The 21,633-nt window shown below is 48.0% G+C and overlaps 1 protein-coding gene across 1 annotated transcript in view; it reads left to right on the top strand.

Moving 5' to 3' along the window:
* The first annotated feature begins 2,449 nt into the window (after nucleotides 1-2,449).
* LGI2 (leucine rich repeat LGI family member 2) overlaps nucleotides 2,450-21,633 on the top strand; it is a 30,430-nt gene continuing 11,246 nt past the window's right edge. Inside the window, exons 1-7 of the mRNA XM_025887567.2 lie at nucleotides 2,450-2,658; nucleotides 4,571-4,642; nucleotides 6,872-6,943; nucleotides 8,939-9,010; nucleotides 14,265-14,336; nucleotides 15,026-15,195; nucleotides 21,384-21,548. Of these exons, the coding sequence (XP_025743352.1) occupies nucleotides 2,450-2,658; nucleotides 4,571-4,642; nucleotides 6,872-6,943; nucleotides 8,939-9,010; nucleotides 14,265-14,336; nucleotides 15,026-15,195; nucleotides 21,384-21,548 (832 nt within the window). The remainder of the gene's footprint in view (nucleotides 2,659-4,570; nucleotides 4,643-6,871; nucleotides 6,944-8,938; nucleotides 9,011-14,264; nucleotides 14,337-15,025; nucleotides 15,196-21,383; nucleotides 21,549-21,633) is intronic.

Below are 21,633 nucleotides of genomic sequence, written 5' to 3'. Positions count from 1 at the left end.
CACAATGAACTCCCGGGGGGGATACAACCAGGTGAGGAAATTGAGCCTTAGAAAGGTTATCACTTGCCCACAGTTATAGCCGGTGCATGGCAGGCTGGGATACTAACCCAAACCTGTCTAGTTCTGGGGACGGAGGGTTTGCCTTCTCTACCCTGCCCCCACCTCCACTCCACTCCACTCCAGTCCACTCCACCGGGCTGAGAACCGAAATTTCTTCTCCTGGGGCAGCAGGAAGGCACCGCGCTAGAAAAGCCTCACCCCTCCTCTCCATAAAGCAATAGCCCATCCCTCCGAAGGCTGGTGCCTTCCACACGTGCAGGACACACATCCGTGATGGATGGTGGGTGCCCGTGCCTGTTGCCCTCCCGAGAGTCTGTGTCCTCAGCCCCCAGCACCGGGCCCTGCTGGGTAAATCCTCTGTGCAAGGCCTGCCAACACAGCAGAGAGCGCCTGACTCAGCAGCCAGCTCCAGAGTAGGAGCCTCCTGGCTGGGTCCTGTGTAACCTTGGGCAAGAGAAGAATAGCTCTGAGCTCAATTTTCCCATCTATTAAATGGGAAGACCCCCTTCGTGGAGTAGATGTGGCAATTAGATGGGTGATGAATGTAAACTGATGGACAGGGATGCCAGTGCTGGAAAAACAGTGCCCAGCCATGAACGTCCAACTCCATCCGTGAAGTTGCCTATAACAAACCCGCTCTCAGCTCCCGAACTTCTTCTGGTCAGCCCGTAACCCCCATGCACCATGTGGAGTGACTTCTTTAGGGCTCTCTGCCCAGCTAGACGTCAAGCTCCCCGAGGATCCCTATGGCCTGTCCCCCCCCGCCCCGTCCCCTCCCACAGTGGCCAGCCCAGGTTGTGCTCAAAATTTTTTTGTGAGGGATAGATGACTGATGATTCCATTAGTAATAACCTTTGCCAGCAGGTACTGCCTTTTCTGGGTATCTCTCTCTCTCTCTTTTTTGAAGATTTTATTTATTTATTTTATTTATTTTAGGGAGCGGGGAGGGGTAGAGGGCGAGGGCAAGAGAAAATCTTAAGTGGGCTCCATGCTCAGCACTGAGCTCGACGCAGGGCTCGATCTCAGGACCCTGAAATCAGGACCTGAGTCAAAACCAAGAGTCCCACGCTCAACCCACTGAGCCACCCAGGCGCCCCTCCGGGTATATCTTAACAGACAAAATGATTTTCCTTGGTTAGTAGCTCAGATGGTGCCCTTGATTCCCTACCCTGAGCAGTTTGGGCTCTTTGCCATTATTTTGGTTCTGCTCTGGCCATTGTCTCTGCTTCCCCCAGTTCACACCACCTTGTGGTAAGATTCAAGCTCAGTGTCTCAAACGTGCTGAGTGTAAGAGGGGCTCCGTAGGGTCCCAGTCCCCAGCCTGCTCTGATCCCCATCTCTGCCCAGCCACTTACTCCTCCACCTCCAGCCAGCTACTGTGCCTCCCGGTTTCCTCATCAGTGAATTGGGGAGATGAACGGGACCTGCCTCCGAAAGTTAGCAGAAGACGAAATGTACGGCGCCTCGGACGTGTGGGGCCCGCAATCTCCACGGATGTCTGTCCTTTCACTGGGATGGGGGCACTGCCCCTGAGCCTGCGGAGCCAGGGAAAACTTTCGGAGGTGTAGCTCCGTAGCAAGCCCTAGGCCGGCCCCAGAGCAGCTAGCAGGGGCGAGCACTGCTGTAGCCCCTCTTCGGTCCTGCGTTCGTTCGCAGGGAAAGGTGACGGGCTTCAGTCACCGCCCTCCCCTCTCGGGGGGCTGCGGGAACGGGCGCCAGACCCCGCCGAACTCAATGGCCAAATTCACTTCATTTCCTCGCTTAAAAATTAATAAAGGCTGCTCAAAATTCTGTACTCTTCAAAGCACCCAGCCATCAAGGCAGTTCCCCCGGTTCCTACTTTTTTTTTTTTTTTGGCCTCACACTTTGTCCCAGCTGAAAGGAGCCCAGTGCCTCCCCCAAATCCTTTGGAGCCTTAGGAGCGACTGCGGGGATCTGAGCCCCCCGCCGCTCAGCCTGGCCCCCGGGGAGGGGGGCGGTGTCTTCGTCCAGGGCGGCCCCTCCCCCCAAGGTCACCCAACTTTTTCCCCGGGCCCCGCGGCTCCCCGGGAGGGTCGGGAGGGCCCGGTCCGGGCGCGTGGCGGGGGGCGGGCACGCGGCCCGCATTAGTCATTGGCCAGAGCGGGCGGCGGGCGCGAGTGCTGATGTCAGGCGGGCGCGAGTGCGGCGGGCGCAGCGGCGGCGGCCGCCCAGCAGCCCCGGCTCGGGTGGGGGGGGGCGCGAGTGGGGGTGGCGGGCAGCATGCTGCTCGGCTGCGGCTCGGCCTCCCACACCCGCGGCGCCCTCGTCCTCGCCAGCAGCGGCCGCGGCGGAGCAGCGAGCGGCGCCCGCGTTTGCGGCGGTGGCGGCGGCGGGCGCCCGGGCAGGGAGCGGGCGGCGGGGACCCGGCATGGCGCTGCGGCGGGGCGGCGGCGGCGGCGGCGGCGGGGCGCTGGGGCGGCTGCTGCTGTTGCTCAGTGCCGCGTGCCTGATCCCGCCGGGCGCGCAGGTGAGGCGGCTGGCGCGCTGCCCCGCCACTTGCAGCTGTACCAAGGAGTCCATCATCTGCGTGGGCTCCTCCTGGGTGCCCAGGATCGTGCCGGGCGACATCAGCTCCCTGTGAGTGAGTGGGACCCCTCCGGTGCCCGCCCCACCCCGCGCCTGCCGCCGCCGCCGGGGAGTTGCCTCTGGCGCTGGGACCGCGCGACCCTGACCCCACTTCCCAGCCTCTTTTTGGGGCGCGCTGTGGGACGTGGGTGGAGTCTCGGGCCCTGGGGACGGTGGAGGGAACCCGAGGCCCAGAGCCTGGGAACCCAGACAAGTCCCCGTGGCAGTGTTGCTTAAAGTGTGGCCCGCGTGCCACCTGCCTCAGACCCACCTGGCGGGATGGGGTGGGGGGGGGGGGAAGCTCGTGTCAATGCAGATTGCCGGGCCCGCGTTGAATGAAGCAGGGTTTCCGGAGTGGAGACTTGGAGTCTGCATTTGGCGTCCCAGGTGATTCTGGGAGTGCGTTAAAGTTTAAGAGGGGTATTTGGGGAGGGGTGGTCTGGTAGGGGCATGAATGTGCAGCCGAGCGTGACTGGAGTGAAGGTAAACAGGGGAGGGATGAGGCCTCACCGGCCCACCTCGCGTCTGGGGCGGTGGTTTACACCGTGGCCTCCTCCCGACCCTTCCACACTGCAGGTTGGGAAGAACCCAAGTAAAGGCATGCAGCCTCTGCAAGTGGGGGGCTACCTCCTGAGGCCTGGAAGAGGGGAGCACAGGGCTTGGCAGAGCTTTGGGGCATGTGGGGCACCCAGGCCAGTGGCCAAGTGCTGGAAGGCAGCCAGACTTGCCCGGAGTTCACAAGCTTCTTGCCCCTCTCCCCACCACACATTATGCTGGCTGCTTTTTCAGCGCTGGAGGAATTGACAGGAAGGGTTCCACCTATTTCTTCACCTGCTGAGAGATGCTTTCAACCCGCCCTCACACAGCCACTCTCCCCCACAACTGGCTCTCCTAATGGCAGTGGAAGGGTCTACCCGGCCATATCTTTACTGCTGGGAAATGTTTCTGGCTGAAAGCACTTCCTCCTTCCAGGCCAGGGTGCTGGGGTGATGCCCACTCAGTCACAGAGGCAGGGAATCCCAGGGGCGAAGTTGCTCAGGTCCCCTGTAGGACACTCCCCTGCTTCCCACCCCTGGCAAGGTCCGGGGGTGAAGGGGTTCCCACTGGCATTACAGAAACTCAGGATGACCTGGCTGGCAGGAACGGGGGGCCTTTTTGATTACTGATGTTGCTAAGTCGTGTGACATGGAGGATTCCAGAAACTGGAATTCCCCTTGTTAAATCCTTTAGAACAGCAGCTGCTTAATTGATCTGCCTGTTAACTGAAATAATTTTGAACGAATGCGTGGCCGGTCCTGCTGTGGCGAGAAAGGATAGGGGACCTGGTGGCAAAAATAGTCAAGCGGCTTGCCCCCTCATTGACCATTATATCTGGCAGATGGCATTGCCTCCCACCGCACATTCAAGTTCAGGTGTCTCTTGAGTTTTCCCCCAAGGCTTTCACAGTGCATTTAATCAGAAGTGCTCTGAGTGTCTTTCAGAGATGTGCTCCCAAGGGGAATGCTTAATCCTACCCCTTCCCCTGCGGACATTAATGCTGTGTCTACACAAACAGAATCATGGGCAGAGGTGAAGCAACTATCCATTTTCAGCCAGGGCCTCCTGTAGTTAAGAAAAGGAAGTGAGGAGATTGATTTAAACTTGCTGAGATAATGTCTGTGGAAGGAGCTAGACTGATGGCAAAGGTTTCTACTATTCAGACTAGTTTTCATATTGATCCAGCTCATTGGGAAATGGCTTGACTCTTCTCATTTCTACCCCTGAGAAGCCCCTGGTTGACTATTTTAAGCCTCATCCTGCGTGGAGGAGTTTGAAACACAGGTGGAGGATAAGACTGGTTGCCCAGCCTGCAATCAGTTCTAAAAAAGAAACAAAACAAAACCCCAAAACCCTAGGCCTTGTTTTGCTTCTCTTTTGCCTATAGGAGCCTGGTAAATGGAACATTTTCAGAAATCAAGGACCGAATGTTTTCCCATCTGCCTTCGCTGCAGTTGCTGTGAGTATGGGAAGTTCTCTCTGAAAATGGGGATCCTGAAGGTGCAGTCCTGGGAGGGGCCACCTCTGCCTCTTTGGTGTCAGTCCTTCCTTAAACACCCCAATAAACTCTCGGTGTTAACTGTCCTGTGGTGTCCCCACCTATCTGAGTCTCAGGCTCTTTGCTCAGTGTCCCCTCCTTCTTTTGACACACGTTTTCCTCAAGGACTTTATCGTAGATCCCAACACCTGTATTTGGCAACTGTGGGACATGATTACACTGAATGACGGCCTGAATTTCACCTAAATGAAGTGTTTCCCAGACACCTCACTTTAAAAGAAAACCTACATTTGGGGGCGCCTGGGTGGCTCAGTCGTTAAGCGTCTGCCTTCGGCTCAGGTCATGGTCCCAGGGTCCTGGGATCGAGCCCCACATCGGGCTCCCTGCTCCACGGGAAGCCTGCTTCTCCCTCTCCAACTCCCCCTGCTTGTGTTCCCTCTCTCGCTGTGTCTCTCTCTCTGTCAAAGAAATAAATAAAATCTTAAAAAAAAAAAAAGAAAACCTACATTTTAAACTCTTTATGTGTCTCTGGAAGTAAAAGTATTTTTAGTTGACCGACTATGTAAACGATTGGGCAGCATACTATATGTTTAAATGGAAAATTTTATTTAATCATCCCTACGAGGAGAGTATTTTTATTTCTCCCTTTGATGGACAAGAAAATTAAGGCTCAGAGAAGTTAAGTAACTTGTCCAAAATCCCAGCCAGAATTCTTTTTTTTTTTTTTTAAGGATTCATTTATTTCTTTGAGAGAGAGAGTGTGAGTTGGGGGAGGGGTAGAGGGAGACAGAGAGGGAAAGAGAGAATCTCAAGCAGATTTTCCGCTAAGCGTGGAGCCCCTCACGGGGCTCCATCTCAGGACCCTGAGATCATGACCTGAGCCAAACAAAATCAAGGAAATCAAGAGTCAGATGCTCAACCACTCAACCAACTGAGCCACCCAGGCGCCCTCCCCTCCTCACGCCCACCCCCAAGCCAGAATTCTTTTTTTTTTTTAAGATTTTATTTATTTATTTGACAGAGAGAGACAGTGAGAGAGGGAACACAAGCAGGGGGAGTGGGAGAGGGAGAAGCAGGCTCCCCATGGAGCAGGGAGCCCGATGTGGGGCTCGATCCCAGGACCCTGGGATCATGACCTGAGCTGAAGGCAGATGCTTAACAACTGAGCCACCCAGGCGCCCCCCCAGCCAGAATTCTAACCCACACTCATAAATGCTCTGCATCCAGCCACTCTTGGCGAGTACTCATGTTATGCCCGGTATCCCAGTTCAGTTATTGTTTGCTGATGAAAAGAAATGTCCAAAAAGCAGTTTTCAAAAGCAAGTCGGTGATAGGCAAAGTCATGAGTACATAGCTCATTCTGTTTGTTCTGTTTCTTAAATTTGAGATGAGATTAAAAATAAGCAATGTACTACAGAAAAATATGAGGAAATAGCCTTTAGGAGGTCACTTCTCATCCTAAATAAACTTAATGTTGATATTTTTGTTCTTGAAATGTTATGGACCTACGCATAACATTGTACTTAACATTTTAAAATCTGTAATTTCTTGGAAATTTTACTTCTATTAAAATATACTTTCCATATGCTAGAAATGCAATTTTGGGTATCTCACCCAATAGACTTAAGTGGTGACTAATAGAAACCTATGTGCTGATAAAGAGTGTTCTGAAGATTTCTTAAACTTTTTAATTATTTCTCATGGGAATGTATAATAGAGAAGAAAGGATTTTATTTATTTATTTATTTATTTTGGTCTCAGCTGTGTGACTTTGGTCAAGTCACTTAACTTCTCTGGGCACAAATTTCCCCCTTTAAAAATAGAGTCGGATTGGGTCCTTTTAGATCTCTGATTCCAGGATTGCTTGTGCATGTTAAAGCATTCACTGGCTGTTTAGTTGTGGTGAGTGTTAGAATGTTTTGAGATACAACTATCAGGTCTTATTTACTGAGACCCACCGGGGAGAAAGGGTGGAGCAGTGGGGGTGACCAGAAAAATCTAGCCAAAAGGAATCCACTTGCCACCATCCATCAGCATCTGTGAATCGGGCTGTGCACCTAATGAGCCAGTCTTAGGCTGAGAAGAGCCCATGTTTGCCATGGATCAGAACATAGCGAAAGAAACCGAAAGAGTTTCGCTATGTTACTCAAGGTGCCCATCTCTGCACTGAAATCCATCCTCTACTTTCAGATTGCTGAATTCCAACTCATTTACCGTCATCCGGGATGATGCTTTTGCTGGACTTTTCCATCTTGAGTACCTGTAAGTTCTGTGCTTTGTCTCTTTGCTGAGCCTTTGGCATGTCCATAGAATCGCTGTCTTGCTTTCCAAGCAGGAACAGCATCTCTCAGAGAGCTTAGGGGTGGAGAAAAAGGAGAAAACCCCATTCTCTTTTCAGCACTGACCTTTTATAGTTTACTTGTGTATAAACATGCTGGGACGGGGGAGGTTGGAGACAAAGCGGGTGAAAGCAAACAAAGAAGGAAAGATATTCATTCATTCTCTGCTGACATTTAATTTGGCATGTAGTAAGCACAACTGGAAATTGCGTTGGATATTTTTACCTCTCATAACTAGGCATGGATTTGCTGATGAGCCAGAAACAAAGCTGAAGGATTCTGAGCGTTAAGTAAAGTCTCCCTATATGGGGATACACCTTCATGTTTTTAATTTGACTCTCCTAGATCCCGTTTGCAGTATCTCCTGTGGGCTGCTGCTGAGAGTCTAATTTTATTTTTTCTTCTTTAAAAGAAGAGGGTTTTTGTTTTTGTTTTTGTTTTTCCTTTTCAGGTGTGCAGTTTTCTTCCCGTAGCAATGAGCTTTGCCCATGTTCTGATTTCGTTTCCTGATTTCTTTTCTGATTTGCCCCTCCCTGCCCCCTTCATGTCCGTTTCCCCCTTAAAAGCTTTCATCCTTGTCTTTTGTAACTTTGTAATAATATTAATCCTGCTATCAGATGGGATTTCCTTACTTAGCATTCAGAGGGATTCTTAAAGCCTCGTCTCTGCTTTCTTATCTGAGGTTAACAGGTAGATGTTTGAATTCTAAACACATCCTGGGTCTAAAAAAACTCTGCTGATTTTATGTCCTTAGGAAAGAGGTCTCTGAGGGAATTCTTCCTCCAGAGTACACATAATATGTATACTTTCCTAACAGCCTTGATGGTATACGTAATATGGAAAGCAGGGTATGACGGAAGCTAAGCCTAACCAGGTTCTATCAAAGCACACGAACAGCTGGTGGCGGTAGTGAATGTAAAGCTATCGGTTTTCTCCTGTGAGCAGTTCATCTTACTGCCAAGGTTATTGAGGGGAAGTTCGCTTATCAGTCTATACTGAATTCTATTACTGAATAGACCCCTGATTAAAAAAAAACAAAACACATCAAAGATGTCAGTACAAGAATCAAGAACGATTTCACTAACGAATGGTTTCGTGTTGCAAAGCCTCTCGCTTGGACTATCTCATCAAAGGCCCTCTTACATTTGATGTCATGGGATGCCATAATCTAAAATTTAGTTCCCTGTAGTCCTAGGGAATAGTTGGAGTGCATTCGCTTCATGTATTTCCCATAAAGACTTTAAAGCATGGTCAGAGTTATTACTGCAAGGTCCTGTGTGCAAGCCCTAAACCATTTTAGCACAGAGCAAGAGGTTTGGCCCATGCTCAACTTCATTATATTTCCTATTTTCTAGTGGCTTAGAGATCTTGAGAGAATCCTGCCTTGTTACCCATTTGTTCAGAGATTAGACTGTGTAGGACATGCTGAAGTGAAGTTTGCCAGAAGCCAAGCTTAATGGAATTCTCCCTCGGCAAAAACTTGAAGGCAGAGATGTAAAACAATGAGTTGCCCTCAAGAGACAATGATATTAATGAAAGTATTAATAGCCAGGCACTGTGAAATATAAGAAGGTTGGAGTGGGGAAGATGTCTGGAAGCATTCCAGTCTTGCAGAGATTTAAGAATTTCTTGCTTTTGTATAGGGCTTTCTTTCCCCCCCAAGATGTTTTTACCCATGTTGCCAGCTCTGAATGTGAAGCTTTCCATGCTGCTTCTGGAAGGAGCACAGAACATACACTTGTGTGCATGCATTCTTGCACACAAACCCAGCTCCCATTTGGCAGCCAGTGCAGCTGACCTAACCCTCAGAGATGAGTGTTTTAAATTCATGCATGTTTTCAGATTTTGTTTTGAATATCACTTTTTAGAGATACTAAGTCGAGAAAATTCCGTTGAATGCTACTGCTTTTCTCTTTAGGTTCATTGAAGGGAACAAAATAGAAACCATTTCAAGAAATGCATTTCGTGGTCTCCGGGACCTGACTCACCTGTAAGTCCTGTGAAAAATGTTGCGGGTCCTTTAATGGGTGGCATAAAATCCACTTCCGGGTGCCTTGTGCTTTCTTGGCTGTACTGTCCATATTGTTAACATTCTCTCAAGGAAACTAATTTCCAGGTTGCCCCAAAGGTTTCTGTGTTGTTGATCGGACACCAGCCTAGTGTCATTACCCATGCACTTGGCTTTATGATCTTTTCCATCATCCTGATGAGCTGTTGTGGATCATGTGACTGTACGTGCCGTAAGGAGTCCGCTGAGCCATGAGGGGAGGGCGGCCGGTTATGGAGGAGGTGGGGAGGAAACCTCCACCCACCCACACCTGCTGTGTGCCGGGCACATGCCTGCGTGCTTCATGAGCCTTCTCTTCTTTATCTTTCACGATACTTAGTGAGTCTCCATTTTACAGATTTGGGAACTGAGGCTTCCCTGATTCATTGAAGAATCTTGAGTGCGGGATCAAAATTAGGAAGAAGTGGAATAGAGACATTTTTGTGGTTGCTCTAATTTGAATGCAGATAGCTTTTTCTTTTATGTTGGATTAATCTGCAGCTTAAGCTAAGCTCTCTGGCTTCTTTAATAGCTTTCTGGAGGAAAAAAAATTAAACAAATTGATTTGAATTGGCATATCAGAATGAAGCAAGTACACACACTTGGCAAACTTAGGAAGCTGGAAAACATTGTGGCGGTGTTTATGAAAATGTAAAAATAGTCATTGTCTTGGTAGAAGCAATTTATTAACCAGGGCCAGGTCCCATGTGCATGATAGATATTTTGTGATTGAGTAAGATAACATGTCTCATCTTGGTGATAAAAGGAAAATTGGGAGAATAGGAGATTGTTGAGTGGGGGTTTTGGGCAGGGGTGATAGAACCTTCAGCAGGTGCAGCCTTGACTGATACACATCTAAGGAGATAATCATTTACATCAAGTCCTGATACAGCCAAAGGTGTCTGTCGACAGGCTCAGGGAGCACTTGATTCTGGAAGCCTACCAAGCAGAAGCCCTGCCTGAGTTAAATAAAGTTCCTAGAGTAAGAAGATGAGGGAGGAGCGTGGGAGGGAGGTCCAAACATCTGGATCGGCACCATCGCTACCGGAGAGTTTCAGACTTTTGTTGCCATTATTGCTCCAGGTTTTCCTTCCTTTCTGGAAAAGTCTTGTTTTGCTGTTGTTGTTATCTCGTTTTGTTTTGTTTTGTTTTGTTTTGTTTTTTCAGATTGAACCCAGATACCAAATCCCCATATTCCTGTAAAGGTTAAGATAATGGATTTGGAGTCATGTAGACTTGGGTTCAAATCTCAAAGTCATCATTTATTAACATCGCTTAGCCTTTCTGAGCCAGAGTTTCCTTATCCCGAAGATGTGGGTGATTACACTGACCCCATAGGATTATTGCACATGGTGGGTTAATGCTTGCTTGCGAAGCATCCAGCCCATTACCCTTGGTAAACGCTCAAGGGCTCAAGGTATGGTTGGCGTTGCTACCATCATCATCATCAACAGCAATATCATTGCCTCCGTCCACTCATGAAGAAGTCTCCATTTTCTCTATGGACTGTTGAGGACCCTTGGCAGTGCGAGCGGCCAGACAGGGTCTGCTAAGAAGACAGCTGTGGGTGTCTGGAGAGGAACAGCTGTAGCCAGACGGATCTGGTTCCCAGAAGTCAGGAATGAGGGGCTTTGTTTGTGAGCAAAAGCTCTGGGCAGATCATGAACCTAAGCAAAGCCCATGTGACTGACTGAATTAGCCCAGATGTCATTTTCATTTGACCAATTGGCTATGGGTCATTGGTCTGAACACAGGTGTGACCATGCAGGTATTGTGCATGCATGTTTGCATATCTTCGCACAGGTTTGCTCAGGGATGCATGGACTTCTATACATGGGTAGATATGTGTATATAGTGTGTGCGTTCATAACTGTGTGTGCATGCTTGTTATTTGTGCACACAACCACATGTGTATACAATGCGTGCTTATGTGTTAAGAGGCACCTCCTATTCTGTGTGACATGTAGAAAGCAAGAGTCCTTTGGGTACTTTTTTTTTTTTTTTTTTTTAGAAAGAGAGAGAGAGAACATGCAGTGGTGGGGGAGGAATAGAGGGAGAGGGAGAGAGGAATCAAGCAGGCTCCACGCCCAGCGCAGAATTCGACCCAGGGCTCTGTCTCATGACCCTGAGATCATGACCTGAGCCGAAATCAAGAGTCAGATGCTTAACCAACTGAGCCACCGAGGGGCCCCAGGTCCAGAGTACTCTCCCAGTGCAATAATACACCTATTCCAGTGTGCATTGCCATTCTGTAGTCAAGCCTATAGAACCCGCCTCTCCCCAGTTCTCCATCCTCATTTCCTGAAATGTCTGCAGAGCACTGATCTCTCCGTGGACCCCCGTGCACACCTGACTCATCTTATAACGGCTTTTCCTCACATCCTTCCCTTGCCTGGAATGTTGTTTCTTCTACCTTCCACCTCCTATAATCTGCTTTTCCTTCAAAGTCCAGATTAAGTTCTGTCTCCCCTCCTGGAGCCATTCTTGATCTCCCCTCTGCCCTTCCCAGAGCCCTTGCTCTGGTTCCATACACCCAACACTTGACTGTGGCAGTGGCCATACTGGTTGGTACTGTTTCATGATGTCAGTTTTATCACCCCACTCCCCCACTGCATTGAAAGCTCCCTGAGGGCAGGGCCCAGGCAGATGGTTCATTAGCTCTGCTCTTCCCCCAGGCGTCTAGCTCAGGACTGAAAGCCAGCACGACATTCTTTCTGATTGCCTGGTTGATCAATCGGTTCCTTACTGAGTTGGATTTTCCTTACATACTCTGCTTCTGGGCAAATCAGGTGACTTTCAAAATTGACTCCTTAGGTTGGAGATGTAGGTAGTAATTAAAGCATTTAATGCATTGTCTAAAGAATGAACCAGTCCTCCCCACTTCATCCCAGTTTCTGTAAACTTCTAAGCAAAGGGACCAAGAAGTCACTATCTGGACTTTGATCTGGTTTTTATCTTTTATGACTTTTTCCAACACCTACAGGCTCACATTCTTGTTCTCGAGAAGCATAGATCAGCTTTCAACGCATTGAAGAAGCGGTCCCAATCTGTAACTAAAATCTAGGACATTTGTTTTCCAGCAGTCCTATAAAGCCCAAGGGACAGGTTGCTGTTAAGTAGTTTTAGAAATGAAGTAAGTGCCATAAATTTGTAGACAAAATGAAGTGGAAAGTGAGATGTTATGCACTTAGCGTGAGTGGCGTGGATAGTCCATCTGAAGAACTTGGCTTTCTGAAATCCAAATTGAACACTTGGAAAGGTTGCTAAACATAGTGCTTTTTTTTAGCTTTGACCATTCCATCTATTCTTGTCACTTCAGTACTATACGTTTCAATTAACTAAAAATGTGTAGCTAAATAATTAACCTTTAATTAGCTAAAAAAGTTGTTTGGACTTTCCAGAAAAAATGGCCCTCAACCAACAAAAAAGCAAAACAACCTTTTTTTTTTTTTAATTTCAGAAAGCTACTTCTAGGGCATGTTCTCTCTGATTCCATAGTCAGCCTATTTTCCAACATCTTTAAAGATGTACCAATAAATCATTTAGGAAAGAAAGGTAAAATAATAGATGACATTGTATTTTAATCCATTTCTGGTTACCTAGGTGGGAAGGCACATAATTCTGAAATGACTAGGTCTCCCCATAGTCTCTTGGTATCTTGCAGCAAGTATGTTTGGGCAAAAATGGGCTCAAAGTTTTCTCTGAGAGCTGATGCTAAGGAGGGAGGAATGCCGTTTTCTTTAATTCCTCTTTCTGCAGTGGATCACTGTGAGGCTACGGAAGGCTAATTTCATATATATTTTAAAGAGGTTGGTGCTGACTCGCCTGCGTGTTTATGATTTATGCGTCTTGCTGTTTGTACTCCCCCGTACAAGAGAAAACAAAAGTAGACATCAGTTTCTTGGCTGACTCCCGTTAGAGCGTGATGCCCAGGGGGGAAGCACAGACTTGATGTGCATCTTTCAAGACCCAGCATCTTTCTACGTCAGCCGCCCAGCACCACGGACATTCATCTTCAGCAGGATGATGACAGGGCACTGCATGATCCTGAATCATCAGAAAAAGAGTTGATGATATTCGTTCTTCCTGGAGAGGGAGAGCAGACTGGGACATTTTGGAAAGATCTTCAACACTGAGAGCAAAAATGCAAAATGGTTTCTGGTCAACCTTCGTTAGTGAGAAGATGCAATTGATCACAATCAGTTGTTCTCTAAACACTGTAGTTCTTTGCACTTTTATATTATCATGGGGCTAGAGCTGAGCACCGTTATGTGAAAGAGAATTTACTGAATCCTTTCTTAGAGTCACAAGTCATAGAATTCACTTAGATGGGCTGTGAGGGAACTTCTTGGACGAGACTATACACCTTTTCTTTTATCTTTCTCTCTTAAGTGCTTCCTTCATTCACTCAACAAAGACTTAGTGAGTTCCTGTTAGGTGCCAGGCACTGTTTAGATGCTGGGGATACAGATGGGGACTAACCCAAAGTCTCTGTCCCCATGTTGCTTATGTATAGGGAGAATACACAGCCAATAAATGAAGAGGTAATTAAAGTAGGTAGTATGCCAAGGGACAGTCGTGGAGTGAGGATCAACAGAACAGGGAAGGGAGACGGTAGAGGTCAGGGAAGGTGTGATCGTTGAGGACAGACCTAAAGGAGAGCGGGCTGTGTGCTGGAATGAGCTGTGTGGGTAGCTGGAGGAAGACCGTTCAGGCAGACGAATCACAAGTTCGGAGGCATCGGGGTGGGAGCATGCCTTGCCCGTTTGAGCAATAGCAAGGGGCCCAGTGTGGGTGTCCTGAGTAGTCAGAGATTCAGTCCATCGGTAAGTGGGAATGGGGGTAACTTGACAATGGAGAATCTTGTACGCCATCAAAGGGATTTGGCTTTTATTCTGAGAAACATGAGATGCCGTCCAAAGTTTAAGAAATGTATATAAATAAAGAGCTTAATAAATGCTTCTTTAAAAAACAAAGCAAAAAAAACTTATATTGTACTTCAGCATCTATAATGCTGTCTTAGTACAACAAAACTCATTTCTTTATCTCAGTATCCATATGCAAAGCCAGAAATTGAACTGGGTTGTGCTGAAGAGGGTTAGAGCTCTGTTTTAAATCATTAGCTTTGTTTCGGGGACTTTGGAGTGACAAGGCATGAGGATAATAACCACATTAAAATATGACTTTCTTGTTCTAGTTCTTTGGCCAATAACCACATAAAAGCACTCCCGAGGGATGTCTTCAGTGATTTAGACTCTCTGATTGAACTGTAAGTAAGGAAAATTAAGTTTATGTGTACTTGTCATTGTGCCCCAGTTAATCATGTCTTTAAGCCCCCTCTCCCCGTCACTGCATTTCTTGTATGCTGTAGTTAGGAATCGGTGACAAGAGTGCATGGTGGGAAACAGCATACATACAGTTTATATTGTATTAGTTAGATCTTGCCATGTTGGAATACACTTAGTAGCATTAGGCCAATGGTAAGGTAGGCTTGCTGGTGTGAGGTTTCCCTTCTCAAGATAGCGGATCCCTTTGTTTTATCTTCTAGTGTTTGTCACTTCTCACTGGACATTGATCAACAAGATCTTAAAGTTTTGATCGTGTTCACAAAAGTGATCTTCTTAGAATGTCCTGATTTTGTTTGTGAGAACCTGCGTCTTGGGGGGGAGGTGGTGTTCTGATGTCAACCCTGTCCCCCATCCCCCTCTCCAGCACGGCATGGTGACAGTTTCAGGACAGTTTGGAGACATGGTGATAGGTTAGCTCTGTGAGCTCTCTGCAGGCTCTAGTTAAAATCATGATAAGTATAAGAAGTAAGATGTATTAAATACAAATTTTTGAAATTTCATATAAGTATATGAGGATGTTAAATCCTGCCGGAGTTCCATATGACCGCTGAAACATTTCAGGCCTGTCTGTTTCTCCGTCGATGCATTTGTGTTTCATTTTGTTTCTTAGCGATTTAAGGGGCAATAAATTCGAATGTGACTGCAAAGCCAAGTGGTTGTATTTGTGGTTGAAGATGACCAATTCCACTGTCTCCGATGTCCTCTGTATCGGTCCACCAGAATACCAGGAAAAGAAGCTAAATGATGTGCCCAGCTTCGACTACGAATGTACCACTACAGGTATTCAGAACCTCTATCATTGAAGACTGTTATGGAGGATAATAGCTTTGTTTTTCTTTTAGGTCATCCACAGGGAATGGAGAAAAGCGGGTGTGAAGGTGTTCTGTCCAGATTATTTTAGGCAACGTTTAAGCGTTCTAAAAGAGATGAATTGATGCGGTCAGGAAAATATCTCAGCAGTTTGGAAGGATTTTTGTTAACTGCCCTTTGCCTTAATTTTGATTCTTTACACAATTCCAATCTCTCTGACTTTTTTTTTTTTATAAGGGCCAAAGTATAAACTGATGAGTTGGGCATAAACACATTTACAAGTCAGGTTTCATGGAAGGTCAGTGCAGAGAGGCCCGCATTCCTGCTCTCGGGATCTACTCTGGTCACTCCTCTCCTCATTGAATAATGTGAAGTTTACTGAATATTCAGCTAATAAATACCAGCCTTTAACATCCATAAATTCCTTTTGTAGTTCTACGTACAAAGAGATAACTTGGTGAATTACAACAAATGGCAAAATAGAAACATAAGGGAACAACTAGCTATCTAAAGAAAAAAAAAAAAAACTCCCGTTGAGGAAAAATGTACAGAAACTTTGATTTTGCATTTTTCCATGGCCTGCCTCAAGGTTTCCGTTTATACATTTTACAGGTTATAAGACAAAATTAAAATACTAACTGCTTCCCCTGTCGCGTCTCATGGGGAGCAGGGGCGTGTCTCCGTCTGAGAGGCCTCGGTGGAGTTCCTCCGGCTTCTAAGGCCAGCTTTTAAAGGAAAGCAGATCAATCCCCAGTATGAAACCTGCTTACGAAACTCATAAAAATAACCATTTCAGCTGAGAGCTGATACCTACAAAGCCTCAAGGCATGTCAGGGGGAATAACGGGCATGAGAACTCAGAAAACAGTGACAGAAACTCAAAAGGAAAACAAACAAAAAAACAAAACAAAAAACCCTCCAGGAACCAACTGTGACATTTAGGCCAGTCTGCTACCCTCCAAACAAATAAACAAATAAGAACCCACAAAGTAAAAACTATTTCTAGATATCTTCGTAAGTAAGGGACTTGGCAAGTTCTCTCTCTGCCGGGAGAGAAGCCACAGACTCATGGCTGCCCATGTCTTTCAGTTTGAAAAGGGCCTTACTCAGCTGTGTAATTGGCAGGTACCCTTCGGCCAGCAGAGACCACGAGCAGGTTATTTGTTATATCACAGAGCAGCGCAGTAAATCAGAGCTCAGAGTCAATGACATCTGCACCAAAAGGTGGCATTCAAGGCCATTTGGTGTGAAATGCCAAACCACAGCTCCCTGGGGCTCCTTTCTGCCTCCGCTCCAGTTTTTCTGGAGAGTTCTCTATCTAAACCTCAGGTGAAGTGAGCCGCTTTTTCATTGTTCTCTTCACACCTGGCCAGAGTGGCTGAAAATTTTGCCAGTCTCTGGGAAACATGACATGGGCTATCCAGGGCCTGGGAACAGGGAATAATTTATATGAGAAAACAGGATTTCTGATTTTTGCACCCTGGGGACGGTTATGAAAATGATCTGGGCCCTCAGAATTGTCTCAAGGGTAAAGGGGGCTTGGAACCAAGGTAGCCAGCTCTGGAAACCTGTCCTAAACCCAGAACCCATGGGGCAGCATGAGCCCCCTAACATTTTAGGGCATCCTCCCTCTCTTATATATGTCTTTGCTAGAAACCTTCCTACTAAAATTTAGATAGTCAGCACTACTCCCTGGTAACAGGCAGGTGATGATTCTGTCTCTGCTACTGTTTTCTCCCTTTAAGACCCACGAACAAATTAGCTTTCGCTTATGGTTTCCTCCATCAAGAATAAATGGCGTACCCAAGCAGCGCCCACCCCTAGATATAGTCCCTGCCTTGTAAGAACGAAGTCAATAAATTCTGATTTTTTTTGGTGCCTGTCTTCCACTCATATCAAGCCTCCTCCTTTGGTGCTTTATTAAAGGCTGGGAGGGAAACGCGTGAGGCTGGAAGGCAGATAGAAAGCCCAATCTAAGAGCTTGGGGACTAGTGAGGACGGCATCCTCACTACATTTTTGGGAAGAAGTACATTCGCTGAGGGCATTATTTTTCTCTTAGCTCAGATTTTTGGGAAAGGCGGAAATTCTTCAGGTAAGGGAAGGAGAGGAAGATCCTATTTTTCCCAGAGAGAGGAAGGTTCTCTTGCCATTGTGTTGTGGTGCCCGTGTATAATTCACCCGGCAGAACCACCGCCGGACTGTTTCAGCTTCTAGCGTAATCACAATCCTTCCCTAACCCTCCGCTTTCGAGTCTATTTTTAACCACCTCAAAAATCCCTGTCACCTACTCATGATTCCCCGTGTTAGGTGGGTAATTCGCTAAATTCCTTAGAGGGAGTGCATCTTGCATCATAATTGTCCTGTTAGCTTCCCTATCGCTGGGCTGATGAAATGCAAAGAGAAATAATGCATTAATGTGCAGTTTCTCTCCCAATAGGATCGGCATCATGTATAATTTATTTCCTGCAAGGGCTATAAATAGCTGTGTAAAAATCTGTTGATTCCAGTGGGAGCAAGGCCTAAATTGTAAGCGTCCCACTGACATCATGAACTTAATCCAACGTGAATGGCCGCACTTTGTGTGGAGCGTGCTGTTAATACTTTAACACTCGGAAATGGATGTCATATCAATGTGTGTATTGTTGGAGATCTTGGCACGACAAATGTGCTTTCGCCGGTCGTGAAAGACAGATTAAAATGGGGACAGGAGAGGATCTTTACATTCCTCCAGCCCTCCCCACCCCCCACCCAACACGTAGTGACCAGTCATTTTCTTTTCTTCCTTTCTTCCTTTTCTCTTCTTCCTCCTCCTCCTTTCTGGGGGTCGGGGTGGGGGACAGGGAGAGGGACTCTCCTATTAAGAATTAGATTTATAATTCAGATGATTTAACAGTCTGTGTTGTGCCAGATAGTCAGCATATAGAAAATATTATGAAACCAATGTTTTGGGAAAACAAATGAAAATAGAACCGTTAAAAGCGAGATTTGTAAAATGCTGTCTAATTTTGGCAGCTCTCTTTCTTTCTGGGTTTTTTTTTTTTTTTAAATAAAAAACTGAAACTTTTTGGTCTGCCCTTTAAACAGCCTGCATTTTTCAGCGAATGCTCATGTTTCCGAGACGTCGGCGTGCAGGCGGGAGACGTGGGTTGGAGGCAAGGCAGGACCGTTTGGAACCTTCGGGGCTTGCGTTAGCAGAAGGCAGCCCGAGAGGCAGAAGGGGGTCTGTGGCTGTCCCAGAATTAAAAGGCCGCAGCCGAATTCTCGGAGTCCTTTTCTGTCTCCAGAAAAGGAAGCAGACGATGACTGCTACCATTTCCTTTTTTCTGTGTATCTACAGGTTGAGTTTTGTCCGTTTTTACTCTTTGATGTGCTCTAGTATCTGGGGGGTTTGACAAGGGACGGGGCTGGGAGCCATGGTGATCCTTCCTGAGCGTTCACGCAGCAACTCAACACGGTCATTGTTCTACAGCCTACAAAGCTAAGGTATCACACTCCCCATACACGACTCTAATGCTAACGCTTACACTCTCTTCCGTAGTCGCTACGGCAACCTCACGAAATAGGTGTCACCCTTATTTCACTGATGCGGACCCTGAGGCTCAAGTTTCTTGCCCAAGGTCACAGAGCTGCAAATACAAGTGGGAACCCGAAGCCTAGCCTGTCTTAGCTAAAGCCTCAGCTCTTGCGGCTGCTGTGCTCCCGGCTCTGGGGGTGAGGGGATCCTTCGTCCACTACTGTCACTTGTCCCTGCTCTCCCTCGGCGACTTCGGGCTGTCAGGTGCAGAGGCGGCCTGCTCTTTCCTTCCCCCTCCTGTCCCTGCACCTGCGTGCATCGTTCATTCATCCCCAGCCTCCTCCCCACACGGTCTGCAGAGTGGACCACAGGGTGGGCGAGGCCAGCCCTCCCACACTCCTATGCCAGCAAGCATTTATGAGGCACCTACTGCGCACTCAGAATGGGGATAGGAACACCTCCAAAAGTGAGCATGTACTGAGCCCTCACTATGCTACGCACCACTCTGTGTGAGTAAGAATTAAAATATCCAGTGAGGACACTAAGCCAGACAGAGGTGCAATAACTTCCCCGAGGTCACTCAGCCAGACGTCAGTCACAGCTCTGCCATGTCATCTTAGATGCCGTTAGGATGGACACTTCCTCAAGAGACAGCCCAGGGATGGCTGGGACGGAGGAGGCAGGCAGCCCTTTCTCAGACCTCAATTCCATATTTATGAAGCCCCTACTACGTGCCAGGCCCCGAGATGGGCGCTTCCACCAACATTACCAATGCGTCCCTGCCATCAAGCTAGGCAGGTAAAAATTCGTCGCCCCCGTCTGGCACCGAAGTAAACTGAGGCCTTGTCAGGGAAAGGGCGCAGCCTCGGGCCTCAAGTGCAGGGGGTGGTTTCAGAGGGTCTGAACCCAGGCACAGGGCTCTTTCCTGTGCCGCATGCCATCCTGGTTCCCTCAGCCCTGTTCCCTTCTCCCGCCCCTCACGATACCTGCTCTTCTCATTCCCGCTCTACCCTTCCCACCTCAACCCTTCCTCGGCGTCTCTCAGGCTCTCCCTTCCTTTCCTGCCTCTGCCCCATCAGCGTTATCCTGCCTTTGCTCACCACTGAGTGGCTCACCCCTTTACTGTCTTTCTCACTCGACCTCTTTTATGAGGCTTCCTCCGAACCAGTTATTTCTTGAGTGGCCACCATGGGCTTATGCCGTGGGAGGCTCTCAGGAGGGTGGGACCCAGGCCTGACCTCAGGAAGCCCTTGGTTCAGGAGGCACAAGACGCTGGCTGTGCGGGCGCACACGCTGTCGGAGCTTCAGCTTCTGGCTCTGTGAAAGGGCTCAAGGCTCTAAGATCTTTCCCATTTCTCCAAAGCTGACTCTGCAGTTGCCGTGCTGGAGATTCGTGAAGGATGAGATCGAAAGAGCCATGCCTTATGATGGACCCAGTGAGGGAGGAGAGAGTCCTGTGCATTGGATCTGGGACGGCTCTGCAGGAGAGATGGGGCCGGAGTGGGCACAGCTAAGGGGTGGGTGGGCAGGGGATGGGCCGAGCCAGGGTTTTCTCAGAGGAACGACTTCCCTCAGCCAGACGTCCACCATCATTTGACCTTGGGTGTGCTTAGCCTGCCAAGAAGCGGTGCACATGGAAGCATCTCTAGCCGAAGAAATAACTTACCTTCAGCTTTCTTAGTGTTTTGTTCAATTGTTTGTTTTAATTCTTTCTTCATTGCTTCCCTAGCTCCCACACACTACCCCTCCTTGCATCCCACGGCACGCTCACCCTGTTCCTTGGTAAGCTGGTACCTCCCTTCCAAGAGAACACAGTGAGTCAGCGGTAGCTGAGGGGGCCATACCCCGAGGAGTGCTGACTTAGCACTAAGTGTAGGAGTAGAACACGTGTTCTGATAGGATGGTTCCACATGGCTTGAAGATCCAACAGAACTGTCATTGTTCGCGGACCGCGGGAGACTGTCCACATCGCAGGCATAGCCGTCCCTCACCCCCAAGTCCAACAACCAATAAACGTCCTTCGGTTCACTTCCCTGCTCTGCGGGCTTCATAAATCTCTGGGTCTGTATCAGAGGGCTTGGTTTGGTTCCCCGAAGTGCAGCGTGCCCTGAGGGAGTTTACCTTTGGTTTTGAACCTGGAGTTGGGGAGCGTGGGAGTGTAACCACGGCCGAAACAATCACCTTGGCAGGTAAGCTTGAGAAGCGCCCCAGCAAGCAAAGCAAGACAGGTTTTTTGCTTCCAGGGCCATCCCGAGAGGGCTAGAAACGGCATTTCCCAAACCCATGCGACCACTGCCAGTCTCTTCCCAGAGTGATTTGCATCTGGGCAGTGTTGAGGCAGTGCTGTTCCGTGGCATCTTTGTGCTGGTGTTTTCGAGAGCCAGGTCTCCCCAAATTTGTTTTAAACTTTGCAATCCGGCAGCCAAGCTGTGAGCTATTCATCATCCTGTCCAAGGCAGAACCCTTCTGGAACCTTCCAGAGTAAAACATGCTGTGATATGCGTGTTGCTTCTCTCTCCGGTCCCCCCTCCTCCCTGCTCATCTTTGGAACCAATGCTACAAAGGGTAGAAGGGAAATGGAGGGCAATAATTCCCACAGGGGATCTCATGGAGACTTTTTTTTTCTTTAAATACCCATTCCCAGATTTTGTTGTTCATCAGACTTTGCCCTACCAGTCGGTTTCGGTGGATACGTTCAACTCCAAGAATGACGTGTATGTGGCCATCGCTCAGCCCAGCATGGAGAACTGCATGGTGCTGGAGTGGGACCACATCGAAATGAATTTCCGGAGCTATGACAACATTACAGGTGTGTTGTGACTTCAATCAGATGTATTGACGGCCTCAAGCCGGTGAGAGAAACAGCATTCTGGCATCCCAAGGAGGGGAGGCGT

The sequence above is a fragment of the Callorhinus ursinus genome, unplaced genomic scaffold (assembly GCF_003265705.2).
Source record: "Callorhinus ursinus isolate GAN/ISIS: 27379988/994484 unplaced genomic scaffold, GSC_fseal_2.0 scaffold4, whole genome shotgun sequence".
Taxonomy (NCBI): domain Eukaryota; kingdom Metazoa; phylum Chordata; class Mammalia; order Carnivora; family Otariidae; genus Callorhinus; species Callorhinus ursinus.
Note: the sequence above shows the minus strand (reverse complement) of the source record. Positions and strands in the feature narration are given on the sequence as shown.